Raw genomic sequence first — 18743 nt, 5'->3', positions numbered from 1 at the left:
TGTGGCAGAATAAGGATATACTTTATGGGGCTAGTGTGGAGTTAAGGAGCCCTATGAGACAGACACTGTTTTAGCTCATGTTTCAGAGAATCAGAGCTTGAAAAGTGTGGCAGCAGTTGCCTTAAAGGAGAAGGGTTTGAACCTGTGTTAAAGTCTTAGCTGGTACCAAACCCTGTGAATCTTTTCTTTGAATACTCTTAAGGAAAGGTGCAGGTAAAGGGCTTAGCATTGGTGGAGGAGGGTAGCGATAGCCAATAGCTTGTTATACGCTTGTCCTCTGTGTCGGAAGACTCATGCTTAATATTTGTTCTTAGTGAAGTACATTCAAAAAGCAATAACAATCAGCTTTTTAGGTCTATCAATAGAAAAGACTTAAAATACAGATCTTTATTTATAACACTTAACTTTCTATCATTAACATATGGACCTGCTTCTCTTGTTGATGATTACTTTACGCCTGTCCTATGAAAGATACGTTTGTTATGTTGTACATTTCTGAGCATGTTTGATAATAAAACATTCAATTTATTGGCACTTGTTCTTGAATAAGAGAAAGACAATGTATGGATGTCATCATATGAAGCCTGTCTGTGCAGTTGTTCTTTGTGGCTACTCACTAATATGATGGTGCCGTTAATACATCTTATCTTAATAAAGATATTTTTAACCAACAGATAAGTTTTGGATCTCACAATTTATTTGCCACATGAACTATGGCACATTGTCTGGATTCATTCTGGAAACATTAGATGAAGAACCAGAAGCAAATAGACTCTCCAAGGCACTCAATGTGTCACATCTGCCCTAAATGAAAAATAAAATGGCGTTAGTAGACCAGTGTATCAGATGTACAGTCAAAGTTCCACCCAAAGATGTGCAACCAGATATTGGTTCCTTGATTCAGGTGTTAATGCGGCTGAGGGCATGCCACCTCTTCACCAGTTCTTTGGGCTTATTGAGCATTTCATTCCAATGTTCCAGCTCTTTTCCACGGGTGTACATGAATGGGCCTACAACGACACGACCAAGCAGATGGCTTTCTGAGAAGAACAAAGGAAGGTAAAGAAATAAATGATGATCAGCATGGCAGCAATGTGAAAGTTATGATTACCAAATACAGTTATCTTAAAGTTCCATGTGTGTAAAAAATATTTTTGCTAGGCCGAAAGTAATTAATCAACTCAAAACAGCAACTGGGCAGAATTTGATTGCAGCTCACTTAATATGCTGAATAACTAATGAGTACAGATTTACTGGGGGGATGGTGAGAAGGAATATAATAAACACTAACTATACACGATCTTGATTTTCAATCATGTCATCTTAAAATCTTTATTTGGCTGCGAACAACCATAAAAGCACACAAACAACAGAAACAGTACAATACAAGTTGATAAAATACATTAATTCACTTTACATAAAAATATTAATAGGCCTGAATGAGGCATGAGCAGCAATTTATAAAACCTCCTTTCCACATTGTGGGATAAATGATGTAGCCAAATTATCTTAAAAGAGCATTGATTAACGTGAGCAGATGACTGTACGAAGATTAAGCCCCACACACAGACGTGTTTTTTAGTCCTGTAGTTGTTTAAGATAATGATAGGTTCTACTACAGTGTCTAAAATTTCTTGCTTTCAACAAGTTTACTAAAGACTTTTGGGGAAAAAAGTTTATAAAAACCACAGAAGAATAAAAAATGCATAATTGATTGTTTTGATGTACCGTTGTCCAGTAATATTCTTAGTTTGAGGTAATGTTAGAACCCAACTGGTAAACATGATAAAAGTGTAAGGGTATCTGCCCTAAAACAAAAGAGTAAAAAGTGCTCCCAATTACTGCTGGGATCCCATATATAACACATTGCTTTGACTGCACCACGCATCCCTTGACGTAGAGGCATTCACGATCAAGGTACTTTTGTTCAGCGGGCCAGCCTTGGTCCCTGTCCCTGTACACAGCCCACACTTCATCGTGGTCGGCCTGAACTTTTGACTGTCCCAGTCCAGCGCATCCAGATATCTCAAGTAAGTGCTTATTGCTTCTAAGAGCTATTTTGCAGTTTTTCTTTGAAAATTCATGACTCAAGTTCTACTTATTGATTTTTTATGTTTTGGTCTTTTTTTTAATTAAAATGTTCTCTATGTTTCAAAACTGATGTGGGAATTTTTTGGGTGGCATTCTCACTGATTTTACTGTTTTACGTGTTGCACAAATAGTTTGCACATTGCCTTCAAGTTAAGCCTGACTGCTCTGAACAACCTACCAGAGATTGAGAATTCTTTTAATTTGGGGTTTGCTGGAGCCTTACTCTGATTAGGATTGTGGTTAATGCATGGCTCAGAGCTCACACCCTAGTCAACCAAGAACCCAATTTTTAACACTTACTGATTAATTAAAATATTTTATACTATGGCACTGCAAGTTCAATTGCCATTATGAGGATCATTTATTGACCACCAGCTTTGGAATGGCATGAAAGCTTAGTAGGGTTTCAAAACCATGAACGTAGCAGGAGAGGTGTGAGACTGGAGTGAGGGTGCTTTTACCTGCCAGGGGGAAGCTTTTTCTACTCTCCCTCTGGTGTTACAGGGGTCAGGAAGGACTGGCCTGCAGTGAGGCCTGAAGCCCCTACTCCTGCAGCAACAAAGACAAGTCTGGAAAGTCCAGCGCAGTGACATAATGCAAAAAGATGAGTCCCCTTGCAGAATGTGATAAGGGGCCCCTTAGTCCCCAATATATGACAGATATTCATTGGCCTTGGGCAGATTGGATCAACCTATAGGATTAGGGGTCCTACTGATGGGTTGGGGCCCCCCCTGCTCCATAGGGGCTGCAGAGGCCTGCGTTACGACCCAGGTACAGGCCTGGAATTATCGATTGTGGAATTTGCAGAATTGATATAGGTGGATATATTGAGCGTAACTTAAGAGCTCATGATGGAGAAGTTGAGTCTATAGTCTTGCAGGAAATATGCTGTACAGGAATTTCTTGGATGCCACAATTCTCTGTGTTGTATCTTCCTGGCGTATACATGTTCTGTGAAAATATGTAAAGAAAATAGTATTGCATTGATCCACATTCATTATGTGTATGTGTCATATTCAAGCCATGTCTTTCACGACAAAAAGAAAAACAAGCATTGGCATAGCCAATAGGTCTCGCATTTACGCGAGTTTGAGCTATTGGCATTGTAAATGACAATGGCTTTTAGTTTTTGTTTTTGTTTCAAACATAAATACGAAAACAAAACTAAAAGCCATTGTCATATACAATGCCAATAGCTCATACTCACGTAAATGCGAGACCTATTGGCTGTGCCAATGCTTGTTAAACCAGCGGTGACGGTTGGGGGTTGGGACAGGTGTGGGGCGGGGGCAGCAAGACAGAAACATGCTGGGTGGGAGGAGAAAGGGAGCGAGTGAAAGCACAACAATTGTTGTGCATTTGCCTAGAATCATTCAGTGTGATCAGACCGGTCAGGACAAGAACTTGATTTATGCAATACCAGATACTGTGTATGCCCTAAATTTGTTGTTCATGCTGGAGTACGCCTGCTTACACCTCAAGTTTTTTGGATTCAGGTCTGTACTTTCTAGAGCTGGTTAGCTACATACTGGCTGGCTGGGGTGTTTACTGCTGTGAGTGAATGTGTTACTGCTTGCAAATGAGCATTGCTTGCTATATTCTTGGGGTGCGCCCCATATAAAAGTAAATACATAGAGGCAGTTGCAATGTAGCAAAATGGGAATAATGTTTGGCACATGAATAAATACAATGACGATACTGCACTGGAGCATGAGCGTAAGTACTTTTGTAAAGTGCCTCTGTGCTGTAAATATGAGCATTAAAATATATGTCTGCAAAGCCCACAATTGAAAGGGGCATCAGAACAATAGCAAGAGATATTACAGCCATGGTACACAACTGATTGTCATTGATGCAGGTTTGCTGAAGCACAGATTCAAAACTTTTATAAAACGCTGAAATGAGCCTACTTTTTAAACCAGCGGTGACGGTGGGGAGAGGTGTGAGGCGGGGCAACAAGACAGAGACATGCTGGGTGGGAGGAGAAAGGGAGCGAGTGAAAGCACGACAATTGTTGTTCATTTGCCCAGTATCACTCAGTGGGATCAGACCGGTCAGGACTAGAACTTGATTTATGCAATACCAGATACTGTATATGCCCTAAATTTGTTGTTCATGCTGGAGTACGCCTGCTTACACCTCAAGTTTTTTGGATTCAGGTCTGTACTTTCTGGAGCTAGTAGCTACATACTGGCTGGCTGGGGTGTTTACTGCTGTGAGTTATTATGTTACTGCTTGCAAACAAGCATTGCTTGCTATATTCTTGGGATGTGCCCCATATAGAAGTAAATACATAGAGGCAGTTGCAACGTAGCAAAATGGAAATAATGTTTGGCACATGAATAAATACAATGACGATACTGCACTGGAGCATGAGCGTAAGAACTTTTGTAAAGTGCCTCTGTGCTGTAAAATGAGCCTTAAAATATATGTCCGCAAAGCCCACAATTGAAAGGGGCATCAGAATTACAGCAAGAGATATTACAGCCAAGGTACACAACTGATTGTCATTGATGCAGGTTTGCTGAAGCACAGATTTAAAACTTTTATAAAACGCTGAAAGGAGCCTACTTTTTAAACCAACGGTGATGGTGGGAAGAGGTGTAGGGCGGGGGCAGCAAGACAGAGACATGCTGGGTGGGAGGAGAAACGGAGCAAGTGAAAGCACGAGTCCAGTGGTGACGATATGGAGGGGTGTGGGGTGGGGGCAGTAAGACAGAGACATGCTGGGTGGGAGGAGAAAGGGAGCGAGTAAAAGCACAAGTCCAGTGTTGACGGTATGGAGGGGTGTGGGGCGGGGCAGCAAGACAGAGACATGCTGGGTGGGAGTAGAAAGGGAGAGAGTGAAAGCACGAGTGCCACAAGAAAAACAAGCTCTCGGCTTTGCTGTGGCGGGGGAGCGCATTCTTTTGAAGTCTGATGCGGGGGCGGAGGAGCAAATTCGTTTGAAGTCTAATGCCGAGGTGCGCAGGATCCCAAATGGTGTGTGATGTGCATGCACCCAGCTCACATGAACTGTACCTAATCTGCAGTTTGGGTACACTTTTGAAAGCCTTACTATAATCTCGCCAAACAAGCATTGCTAAAGCAATGCCTGAGGCTCGACCTAAAAATGAAACACATGCACAAAGCAGCACCTTTTTTAAAATATCTTTCTGAGCTAAAACCTGTCCCAAAGACTAAGAATAACAGCCATTTTCCACAACATGGCCAATGAAGCTCAAACAAGCAAGTGTCAAAGGCACGGCCCTTCAGCCGCACTCCTAGACACTTACTTCCATTATACTGCATGACTCTTCTCTAATATCAGTTTCTCATTACGTTTTGTTGGTTCAGATGCTAGGGCACGGTGCAATCTCACCAAAAGACTTACAAAGGCAAGGATTCTGAAGCTACATTACAATTAAAGCTTGGCAGCGGATGTTGAGTCTGGTCATTTGCACTGTGACTGGACTCAGGTATATTTGAGAAATGGAAAGACACGCATATCAAGCACCATTTTAAGAACGGCCTCCTAAAATGCTTATTTGGAAATGTAAAGCCATGTATATACACAAGGGCATTCATTTGTGCTAACTAATATATTTACCATTGGGAAGGAGAAAGTAGAGTGTTGAATTAAATAGAGCATGAACATGTATTTGCAGTTGTGTGATTACTAAACTTTCTTCAGTTTCTGGAGAAAGTGCTAATTGGCATTTTAAATGATAAGAACTTTTGCAGCAGAGAGGTGGCGTCTGGTTTAAATGATGAAGGGGTTTTGAAAAAATGCTTTTAGTGTGTAATGGCCCTGAATCCACCCAAAAACGGATTAAAAAGGGGATGAACATGGATCATCTTGAAATAACAGACAAAATGTGGAAAGAATTCAATATATTAAACTTTAGTGTGTTAAGAGGGGCCAATTGGCGACGGATGCTTTTCTTTTCTAAATGGATTTTGTATAGAACCCCAGCCTTGTTAACATTTATTAACCCTGCCCTCCCAGGTTATTGTCCCCGGTGTATAGGGCACTCCCTAGCAAACTGGACGCATGTGCTCAGCCACTGCTCATCTGTACAGGGATTCTGGACTGAAATATTTCAGTATTTTTTAGCTGTGTGGAAGGTCAATCTGGCTCCAACTACCTGGCTCAGAGTCTTTGGGTATGACCCGGGACTGGGCCTGCCCAACAAATGGGTAAAATTAGTATATATTGCAACAGCCGTAGCTCGATCCCAAAGTTGGTGAACACAGATAATACCCCAATGCAGGGTTGCCTAGAAAAAATGAGACAAGTTAGAACTAGTGAACAGCTTTATGCAATGCGAACCGGGGGAGCCAGGAAATTTGAAAAACCCTGGAGACAATATTTTCAATCTGAAGATGTAGGGGTAGTTTGAAAGGGAAATGATCAAATAAGTTAAGCTTTCCCATTACCCTATTGCAGGCACTATATGAACTATTCCACTCATCTTTTTTGTATCTGGTTTTAAGTCAACTGCATTTATAATATTCTCTGTTTTGATTATATTTTTTCATCATAAGATGTAATGCCCTGTGTATTTAATGTATTTATATATTATGAAATCATATCTGTATTGAAAACTTTTATACGTAATTTATGATGAATTCTCACTGCAATTTATATCTCTGATATTGCAAAATCCTGATCCCAAAAAAATTATTATAAAAAAAAGAACCTGCTTCCTCCTATAGAGAATGTCATAGGTGAAGCTTTGCGCAGATGACGTGATTTTATGTGTGAAACTCGAGAGGTGAAATTTTTACAATAGTCTAGATTTTTTTTATATGTTTCAGAATGGCAAAATATAAAATAAATCAGTAAAAAATTCTCACTCTTCTTTTCAATTGTCCCGTTCCGGGTGAAATAGGACAGTGCATAATGTTAATCCCCAACACTATTTAGGTATATATGAGTCATGAGCATTTTAATTATGTGCCTCTGTTGAATACAAACGAAGTCCCTGTGTGAAAGATGGTTACGTACTACTTTCTCCTGCTAATCATGAATCGTGTGGCTTTGGTAAAAATGTTGGCTTTATCATTGTTTAATTTCTGTTTTCAGCTTTCCCCTGTCTTTTGTAAGAATTTTTTTATGTAATAAACGAATGAGTGAATGCTCTCATTTTTTATTTGTGGAAATACCTATTCTAGATTGTCACTGAGTGCCTTACACTTTCCACTTGTAAGGGTAGTCTTGCTTTGCAAAAATCATATTTTATTTGCCAAGTTTGCAGCTGATTTTTGTTCCACATTCAAAAATCCACATTCTTCCCTCAAACTGCTTGATACTTTTTTAATATTGAAATGTAACTATTCTTAATATTGGATATGCTCGGTGATTATACAACTGGAAATATTTTAAAAATACCTGTCATCCAAACAAAGTCTGCTACAACATTCTACAATGGCTTCTTGTGAGCAATTGGGTTGCTGGTTGAGGGGGTGAAACCCTACTTAATACAACCACCACAATCCTCATCAGGGTGATATACAAAAAGTCACTGAATTAACTTGTGTTTAACCTTTTGGTAGCTTGGCACAACAGCAGTCAGGTTTAACTTAGAGGTAATGTGTAAAGTATTTATGCAGCACATAAATAGGCCTAGGTGGAATAATGAATTATGCCGGTGGAATCAGAAGAATCTGTAGATTCTCCGCTACTCTTGTAACAACCACTAAAGTACACACCCTGGGCACCTTTACATACTCTGCAGTAATTACTGTAGAGTATGTAGGGACACCGAGGGATATGCACTGCAGAGATTTTCAAACAGGATGGGAAGAGGGAGCAGTCCCTCTTTGTTTACAACCCACTGCAGATTAAACTTTATTCTGTTTACCTGGGAATTTTCCTGATGGCTAATCCTTCTCACCCATCTTGGCAACAGTCTGCTGCCTTGTCCCGCTGAAGATTTTTTACTTCCATTTCAGAGACTAAGTTAGAAATTAAAATTTGTGAATGGGACGAACCTGGTATATATATTTGATCCACGCTCCATCAAGGTCGGGCTTAAACTTTACCCGTGTCCCCGTCTAGCACGACTATTTGTTGGCACTTTGCGCTTTATAGCAATATGTTTATCTACAACTTGAAAAATGTATAGCTACTGTTCCCCTTATTGGATTTTTGTCATTTGATGTCATCTAGTTCATTAAAATATTTTCTGTTTGTATTGCGGTGGGATTTTTATTGTGTTGTGTTTTAGTACTTCAGAATGCTTTACACATTTCCTTAAGGTAAGCCTGTCTGCTCTCTGCCATAGCTCAGGGGGTTGAGCTCAATTTTACATTACTGAAACCTTTACTGGATGCAACAAGGATAGTGTCCTTATTTCCATAGTGCTCAAGGCTGAAATATGCAATCCTGGAGAGGCAATCAGGGATACGACTTTAACCTGGCTTTTATCCAAGATGGCCAAGAAGTGCAGGATCCATTATTTTAGCAAGCTAAATGGTGCTGCCTTTCAGAATAGAAAGCCACAACAGATTCTGAGATACCTGGAATGTGGGGAAGGACACATACTGGATTATTCCCGTACAATAAAAGCTCACACCTGATAATTATATTGGGATCCTATCCCCCTCCCCACCAACCCCTGCCACTCCTACCATTCTATTAAAAAAAGGACTCATGATCTCCTTATGCAAAATAAAAGTCTGTGATATATTTGTTTATCCCTCCATACCATTTCAAATTTTAGAAATTTGGATGAGCCTTTAACTTTATTTTTTAAATATCCTTTGTTTCACTTGGTGGTCCTACAGCCGCCTTTGATGCTTAACTAATTGTATTTAGTGCTCTCCATTAGCGCATTGATTGTACATACCAAATTCTGGTTCTCCTTTATTTTATAACAAAATTGTTCTTTCTTTCTTTCTTTCTTTCTTTCTTTCTTTCTTTCTTCCTTTCTTCCTTCCTTTCTTTCTTTCTTTCTTTCTTTCTTTCTTTCTTTCTTTCTTTCTTTCTTTCTTTCTTTCTTTCTTTCTTTCTTTCTTTCTTTCTTTATCTTTCTTTCCCATTTGACTCTAAATCCACCACTGAGTATTAAACTGATCATAATTATGTTCCCCATGGACCCTATGTTTGTGGTATGCATTTGACGTTTGGTCTTTCTTTTTTTGTAATCTTAGAATGTTTGATCCTATGCCATGCTGAATTTCGATGAAGCAAAGATCAAAACTGACTAAGTTTCTCACACAAACTAGAAATCTTCACAAATGGAGGGCATAGTCAAATTTTAATGCAATAAAGTTCCATGTCTTTGAAGTCTTATGTGGTAAAAAAAAATTCTTTGAAAACTGGAATAAACAAGTGCAGAGCATATTTTGTCCAAAGACAATTTGTAAAAATGGAGGACCCGATTCACAAAAGTAATCTGAGACAAAATCCAAACTTTACGACTTTCGGTATTCACAAAAGGCATTTAGGAATAGTAAAGTTAGGAATCCTAACTTTACTCAGATTACTTTTGTGAATCGGTCCTGCAGAGACACACAGTAATGGAAGGCCAAGTGAAGTCTTGACCTGTCTTTGGACCTTCTGAATTATGTACCTGGCATAACACTTTCATTTGCAGCGGTGGCAAGCACGAGTAAACACGTTGGGGCAGGGGCAGGGGCAGGGGCGGGTGGGAGTGCGGGAAGTCAACAAACAATGGAATAGGTATAATTAAATAAATAAAAAATACCTATTCCATCGTCTTTCAGCTTCCCCTCCACCGCTCCCTACCCCGCCCCACCAAGCTTACCTGTGCCGGCCGCCGTTGCCTTTGAGTAGTGATGTGTAGGCATGATTGCATGTAAGAGACAGTGTGATACATAGAAAATAAACCATCACTTATAGTGCCCATAGCTGTAAGTTGGTTCCTTGTCAAGTTATCATTAGGGTGACCTTCACTGATGCCTAGCAGAATAGGACATGTATACTTGTAGTATAATATAGTGGTAAAACTGAAACTTCACGTCCTGCCATTCCAGGTGCTGTAGTCTGAAAAATAAGGCCTTCCGAATTTCACCCTCATGACATCAGGGAGCTGAAACAATATACACAATATAGGTTAAGGCATTATGTCGTTTTATAAAAAAAATCCTTGACACCTACTATCTCCCTCTGTGTTTTGTAGGAGTGACAGACTGAGGCTCGCTGTATCTAGCTCCACAGGGTCCATCTTGAAGCTGAAGGTCTCATTGTAAACTGGGTTAGGAGTGCCGAGCACCTCTGTTGTCCTTTTGCATTTGATGAATTTGTTGTGATTCATTAGGGATGCTTTGACATACACAGCACCTGCAGGCAGAAAATCCCCAAGATAGTGTTATAAAACAGGCAAAATATGTTGCAGCTCACCAAAGGTGGCATTCTTAGGTCTGGCAGGAGACATCTTTATGATTACTAAACACTGTGTAATTCCATCAACAAATACAGAGAAGAAGATTTGACTCCGTTCTTATGTTAAACATCCCCCCCACCAATGAAGTTGTCTCTGCTCATTACTCATAGGAACATTGTTAATGCAGAACTCATGTCAAATACACTTGACAATGGCTTTACAAGGTGTACACCCATGACATTCACAACTAGATAGTGTTTTTACATTGTGATGTTGCTGACAAAGACAATGGAAAGTGGCTTTACACTGTGAACTCTGAAAATATTAAAGGGTGTGCTTTATGTTGTGAACCCTCTGGCAAATACAGTAGAATGGAGTTTTTACATTGTTAACCAAGTGGTCTCCATATTCGAGGCTCAATACATTCTGCAGGGGGGCTTCTCAATTTACATTATGCCACTCCATCAGCACATTTGAGGTACAGTGATCCTACCTGATGCTGAATTAGCTGTTTCCTGTCAAGCTCGCTGTACCTCACATAAGCCCTGCACAGTGTTGGTGCACTGGGCCCAGCATCAGCTGGGGAGTGCAGATGCTAGAGACAGTTGGAAAGCTGTTTATGTGAGGTTAGAGGCATGGTCCCTGAGCAAAGGGTGAGTGTCTAGGATTAATGGGGGGTTGGTGGAAGGGCCTGAGATTTTGTTCCCTGGTGTAACTGGGCTTAGTGATGACAGTAAACTCACACAGTTATGCACATGATGTAGGAGTCTGTGATTTGTGCATGGCTTGGTGAATAGGAGACCATCAAGTCTCACAACTAGAAGATGAAGGCCCCACTTAGAAACTCCCCTAAAATAGAAGGAGTCTTTAACTACTCAAAACACTCCCAGAGAGTAGTAGTAACACAGCAGAAGCCTTCTTAAACTCCTAACAGATTAGAAGTCAAACACGACTATCTGCTCACCCAACCCTCACCTATTACCTATTTGAAACCACTGACGGCACTCCCACACACCAAACACACTAGGAATGCCACACTATTGACAACTCTGATGGAGTGAGTATCCTTATCTGTAAATGTAACTCATTCAACGGAAAAGAGCAAAACTTAAATGGAGAATAATACACGCACAAATAATGCAAACATTTGTACTAGGTCGTAAACTTAGGCATTACAAACACACAAATGAAGTAACATAATCTATTGACTAAAGTTGATGTCATGTTAAATGTTGACTTTCCACATTAGGGATAAATGGCTTGTTTTTCACATTAAACTGTTGTTTGTTGCGTAAGATGATTTTCTCTTTGCACTGCAGATGCTGTTGTTTTCCAGAAGCCTTCTGTTAGCTAGTGAATAGGCATTTGTTATATAATAGAAAGCTGATAGTGATGTTCTCACCAGGAGGAAAGGAAATAGCAGGAAAAGTGACTAGTGGGAAGAACAGTCTGAACTGTCAAGATTTCATCTGTGTGTATGATATTTGAAAGTGTTATTTTTGGCCAACATATGTTGGAATGAACTAATTTGAATTCTACAGTAGAGCAGACATGGATTTTTTGTTTGTTGCGCTTGCCTAAAGTTGTGAAATTTAGTGTCTAAAAAATGTGAAGGAGTGTGAACTGCCGCGAAGAGTGAGAATTGCGTAAGAGAGTACAGTGCTGGTATAGGTCAATTGGTGCACATAGCCCCGCTGGGGATGGTAGGTGTGTCGTTGTGATAGGTGTACGAAAGAAAGGATTGTGCTGAGACTCGGTGCGCATATTGATATGTATGGAGATTGTGATTTGAACAAAATAATTGAAAAAGAATTGAATTGACATTGCTCATTTTATTGTTTGATTGCTGTAATCAAGAAGTGTTTTAGAGCCCTTTGAGATCTAATGAGAGGTGAAGAGCGAGTTCCTTCCATAAGGTCGAGGAAGCTCCACTAGAAGGAATTCCAGGTAATTAAATGTGAGAAGCATAGGGCTTCATATATGTTTATAGCTTTGTAAATGGCACAAGATCACTGAAAAGAAAGGAGCATTAAGATTTCTACAATATGATACTTTTGATTTAAAAGTTATTGAAAATTTCAGGAGACTATTAAATGAGATGAAGCCACTCCTTAGACCTGCACAATATCAAGCATTAAATGCTTGGGAACATGCAGCGCATACCAAAGACAAAGAAAGGAAATGCATAGTTAAGTGAGATAAAACGTGTCCAGCATTGACAACAGAAAAGCCTAAAAAGAACTGAAAGCAGGAAAATGAAGATTATGATACTGCCAGGAAAATTGATACTGATAGTGATATCAGGGTTGATATTTTAAATACTATGTTATCCTCACATCCACCGCCTTATATTACTCCATCATCAGATTAAGCTAGTGCTACAATATCTAATGGTCCAGTGCCACAGCTCCCATTGATATGAATGTTGTTCAGATTGGGGGATAATGCCCAACTCCTTTCGCTGTAACTGCACCTACTGAAACAGCTCCTACTGTAATTGCTCCAGGTATTTCAACTTCTATTGGGATGGTTCCTGCACTAATGTCACAAATTTATATCAGCTCTTACATTAGCAGTTCCTGTTATACCCGCACCAAAAAACATTGCTCCTAATCCTGCTATTCCAGGAGCTGTAGGTGGAGTAGCTGCAATAGGGTTTATGCGGACATTGCAAAACTCACAGAATGTTGCCTGCACCCCACCTCATAAAGTTCCTACTTTACAACTCCAATTGCTGAGGGGGAAATGGGACCATTCGATAATCAGTTGTTGTCTTCTTGATTTGAAGGAACTCCTATGAATAGGGGAAACAGGAGATACAGAAACACCTGCCCAAAATCAAGAAAAGGCAAGAACCCTAGGTGTACGGAAATTGGAGGTGGAACTTGAGGAAATCATTAGGAGATGTTTAGACATTTCACATTTAAATTAATACCAGGAAAATGAACTGATATCTCTGAGTAAGGAAATTACTAGGCATGCAGCTACTACACATGAAAAAATTATCAGAACTTGCAGAGAAATACAAAGTAGATCTCTCTAAGAGCATTCCCTTACTGAAAAGTTTCATGGCACATTTAGATGATGAGGTGACTGTCACTATGCAATCATCAGGAATGGACTGGTTAAAAGGTTTTGGAAGTGGAGCGAGTTTTCGATATTAGAGAGCAAATTGGCAAAAAAGCAGGAAAAGAAAAAGAAGCAACCAGACACTGTAGAGGTAAATGGTAAACTGCCTACAGTACCCTCAGATGAGGATCAGGCTTTATTGTTCCCTATTCGGGAGATACCAGATGGGGGGTATGTTCATGTGCTATGGAGTCTAGGTGATCTTGTTCATGAACAACTTACCTAAACTACGAGAGAATCCTGCTCAATGGTGTAGACATGTTTATACATTTATGAAAATTATGAAGGTTTTGTGGACAGATCTGGCTAACCATTTCAACATTGGGGTACAGAGTGATACATCAGCTGATTGTAAGATAGCCATACAATCGCCACGTACAGAGCCTCCATGGGATTAACATACCCATGTACCTTCGCCTTTATTGATAGTAAAGTACAATGAGATGAATACTTTCTTGAAGAAAAAGTTTCCAGCAAGGGGCATTGATTGGTTGAAAATCAATAGAACAACTAAGAAAGATAAAGAATCAGTTCATGCTCTTTATTAACAGTTGTTACAGATATTTGAACATTACAGTGGACAAGAATATTCCAAAATGGGAGCTATGATAAGTTTTGTGTCTCAGTTCATTTATGGGTTGCACCTAGAGATCACTATGCACATACAACAGATTGTGATTTCATGAAATATAAAACCTTAAGATGAGATCCTAATGTATGCTAAGTACTTTAGCGATGAACAGGAGATGAAGCTGACAAGGCTTAAAAAGAAATATACCCTAGCGCAGACAAAGATGGCACAGAAAGGGTTTCAAAATCAGCCTCATGTAGGGAATGTTGGTTGAATATAAGGTGTCAGTTAACAGAGTGGAAATCATATGGTGCAAGGTGGAGTTGTTGTTCCACAATCAAGAGGTAGAGGTGTTCTGGTTGATCCAAATTCAGGGGTAGATATTGCGGCATTGTAGAGATCGACTTCTTGTCACTACTGTAACAAGCTTCAGCATTGCGAGCAGGAATGCTAACAGAACCCTAACAGAGTAAGTGGTAATGGGCAAATGCAAATCGTGAATCCAACTCAAATGCAGAATGTCCTAGGTCAGGTCCAAGTACACTGAATGCAAACACCAAATCAGTTACAAACCCTAATTATGCAGATCTTGCAAGCTCTGGTGCTCCACAGAACAATGGTGATGCCAGATTTAATATGAATCAAGCAAGCACTTAGAGGAAACCTGAATTCTTTCCTGAATCAGAAACCATTTAACAATTCCCTATGTTTGAGAATGAGAGCTTTGCTTCTGACAATTCGCAATGAGGGTGCCTTAGGGGTGAGGAAATTACTTACTTGGCACAGTCTTATCGCTAGATAAGGAAGACCATTTAACTGGTCAAAAAGTGCATTTTCTCCCGTGGGTGGAAGCCTACACAACATGGAGGAATGACAGTCTCATTGTAGTCAAATTGCTGTTGCAAGAACTCATACCGAGGTTCAGATCCCCAGTTTCTATGGAGTCAGACCGAGGATCTCATAGTAATGAGATCCTTAGAATGCTGTGCATGGCCCTACATGTGGAACAGAAATTGCATGGTTGTTACCGACCAGAAGCTTCAGGAATTGTCAAGCAACTTAATGGCTTGCGGAAATCTTGTTTAGTCAAGATATGCTCATCTACTTCTCTAAAATAGCCAGAAGCTTTGCCCTTAGTGTTGATGAGTCTCTGAAGCACTCCTGATAGAAGAACAGGATTATTATTATTTTTTTCTTAAACAAATTTTATTTGCATCATTAATTACATTTTCCATGTTATTCAATTTCACTTAAAATAACCCTTTACTATGTGACCATAGGTAGTGGACCTAGGAATAAACAGGATCAGATATAGGAAGTCTCCATAAAGGGTATTCTTATCCTGTCCTGCCCAATTATTCAATAAATGCTAACAGTAACCCCCCGCCCCCAACTCCCACCATCGGCGTGCAGAATATATATAGAAGAACAGGATTATCACCACACAGAATACTCATGGGACTTGTCATGCAAGTACCTGCTGTGCTTGCAAAAGTGCTTCTAAATATCACAGAAAACATGATTCTCGACTACTGCAAGGGATTGGCTGATGTGGTGCATTTTGTCTCCCTCAAGGTTGGAGTTGCTTCTCCCATCCTAAGTCAAGAGAAGTGGCATGATCTTAGCCCAGGAGATTGGGTCCTAATAAAAATGCAAATTCAAAAATCCAGTTTAGAGCCAAGGTGGAAGGGGCCCTAAAAGGTGATCCAGATTACCAACACTGCTGTGAAAATGGATTCATGCCTCATACACCCAGAAGGTGAGGTACACACTTGAAGAGGTAGTGACATTTGAGACACATCCGCAACCTCTTGGGTCTGTATACCCTGAAAGACCACAGGGGGTGACATCCACCAGAATTCCTTACCTGTTAAGGCTCCTGATATACTGCAAAGTAGTGAGGAGGTATCCCCTGAAGATGGAGATTTGAGACCTGAGAGAGGCGTAGCTGCAGAATCACCACTGGTGCAACTGAATGACCCTGGTGAAGGTACAAGTGTGAGGAGTGAGAGATTTCAAATGAAGAAGGAATGGCCTAGGAGTAGGAGACCATTAAATTCTAGTGTGCCAGTTAAACGTATACCACAAAGCGTCATTAAAGAAACAGAATTTAGTGGTATGAGTGATGAAGAAGAAGATCAACAGACACCTAGGAGATATACAAGAGCAAGAGTACCTTGTCATAGCTATTCACCACCTGAACGGACATATTATACAGATAGTGCGCCTAATATGGCGGCATATGATCAGAATGACCTGAAAGCAGAATCACTGAATCTTCATGAAATGCCATGTTATCCTAGCATATGATTCAAACTTTTGAAATAAAATCCTAATTAAGATCAACGTTTGAGAACTGTCTGATTTGATTCAGCAATAATTGATCCTTTTTACTATGAACTGTGTTTGAACCGAACTACTGAATAAGACTATGACAACTGACAAATGAACATAACTATCATTGCTTAAGAAAAAAACAATAAAACTAATTAAGATGAATTTCCTAAAGCCAAGGCTGCAGTAGAAGAGTAGGGCTGCCATTTCTTTAGAAGAAGAGAGAGTAGGGCTAGGGATGCCTCATGAAGACTGTTGTATATAATCGGAGTATATTAACCAAAGAATAACAACCAAAAGTTTTGAACATTTTGTACAAGTAGAAACAAACGCAGAAAATGTGGTTTGCCTACTGCTACTTTCTACTGAGGTTCTGACTGTAGAAAAAAGTGTTTCCTTACCAAAGCTAGATGTATAGTAGTGATTGTTGTTACATTATCCATTATTATGTTAGTATTCATAGTCCTGTTAATTGGTATGAGTATCACCCCAAGATAGAAATACTTAGATCAATACCTGCACCTATATCACCTGAAACATACAGTAGATGATAGAAAATTAAATGCTTCATTTATATATTCTTCAGGGGGGATTCACTTTAAATGTTTATTGTAGATTTTTTCAAGAATACACACATGCTTTAGATGCTAAAGATTGTTATATTTGTGCACACTTGCCTGCTTCAGCAACTGAGGATGTGACCTACCACCGTATTCCATTTTCATGTGCAGTTACATGTAGTATATTGCTTAGTTTATTTCATAGAAAGAATAATTTTGATTATTATTTTTCCAATTATGATTTCATCCATTCTGATTTCCCTCTTCACAAAACAATGAATCCTCACCAACAATCTAAAGAGGAGGAGACAGCTTTTAGGTCCCCTCCGAAGATAGCCACAGTTAAGGCATATGAATTAAATGTGATGTGCTCAATGAAACCATTAGAAAATAAATATATCCAAGTTTTAGAGGAAAGGAAAACTTTTATGTTTCATAAAATAAGAATCAGGAAGATGTTTTGAAGAATGCATGGAAAAAGGAGGAAAAGGAGTATAAAAAGAAAATGGCATATCCCAGAGTCAAATTAGACCAATGACGGAGGGAAAATGTAATGCATTTACTAGAGAAGAAACTGCATTAGAAAAAGGCACAAGGGCATAAGTAGCTGTGAAAATACATTTGAAGGATAATATAGATTATTCTGCAAAGGAAGGAGGAGCATCTTAAAAATTAGTTTGCAATAAAATGTGATGGCTATTCTAGCCATCAGCAGGGGGGATTGATAGAGCGAATTTCCTTATTTGCTAGTTTTACTGAACAGTGCAATACTTCAATGCTGAATAATACACGCACAGATAATGAAAAATTTGTAGTGGGTTATCACATGTAGGCATTAAAAACACACAAATGAAGAAACATAATGTATCGGTTTAAGTTAGCCTGATCACTGATGCCATGTTAAATGTTGAGTTTACACATTAGGGATAAGAGGCTTGGTTTTCACATTAAACTATTGTTTTTTGCACTAGATGTTTTTCTGTTTTTATTGCAGATGCTGACATTTTCCAGAAACCTTCTGTTAATAGGCAATTGTTATGTAGTGGACAACTGATAGTGAGGCTCTCACTCTAGGAGAGGAAATGGAAATAACAGTCTGAGCCACAAGATTTGATCAAAGTAACCAAACATGGACATGATTGCATATTGAGTTGAGGACGGTAAACAGTCATAATATCGATTCCAAAATATAGAATGGACATAATATCGAAGTAAAAATATAGAATGGACAAAATATCGAATGGACACAATATAGTGGTTAAAAATATCGAATTTAAGGTAAGTAATATCGATTTTCAAAATATAGAAGTCAAAATATCGAAGTATACAATATAGGCATTAAATATATCAATTTTTTAATAATATCAATTTTTTAAAGTGTTTTGTATGTAAGTATATGTGTGAAAAGTGTATATTAATTTTTGTAATGTATGTTTAATGTATTTTAAGTAATGAATTTTATGTTATTTAATTTTTGCGTGATTTAATTCTGTAGCGGGTTGTGGGTTTATAGGGGAATAGGGTGGGAAGTAATTTAATTATATTAAATTAAATATTAATTTTTAGCAATTATTGTATTTTTTAATTAAATTTAGCTTTTTAGTTCTGTAGCGGGTTGTGGGTTTATAGAGGAATAGGGTGGGAAGTAATTTAATTGTAAATAATTAAATATTTTTATTTATTTATTGGTATTCATTTTGAATTTATTGTTATTTTTTAATTGGT

At 38.9% G+C, this 18743-nt stretch overlaps 1 protein-coding gene across 1 annotated transcript in view; it reads right to left on the bottom strand.

The window, feature by feature from the left end:
• Positions 1-375: 375 nt before the first annotated feature.
• LOC147711230 (synaptotagmin-15-like) overlaps positions 376-18743 on the bottom strand; it is a 780145-nt gene continuing 761777 nt past the window's right edge. Inside the window, exons 7-8 of the mRNA XM_086922014.1 lie at positions 10199-10381; positions 376-1040 (exon numbers count right to left, since the gene is read on the bottom strand). Coding sequence (XP_086778140.1) covers positions 901-1040; positions 10199-10381 — 323 coding nt within the window. The 3' untranslated portion in view covers positions 376-900. The remainder of the gene's footprint in view (positions 1041-10198; positions 10382-18743) is intronic.

Source organism: Lissotriton vulgaris, chromosome 5 (assembly GCF_964263255.1).
Source record: "Lissotriton vulgaris chromosome 5, aLisVul1.2, whole genome shotgun sequence".
Taxonomy (NCBI): Eukaryota; Metazoa; Chordata; class Amphibia; order Caudata; family Salamandridae; genus Lissotriton; species Lissotriton vulgaris.
The sequence above is the reverse complement of the archived record's forward strand: the minus strand, read 5'-3'. Positions and strand labels throughout refer to the sequence as shown.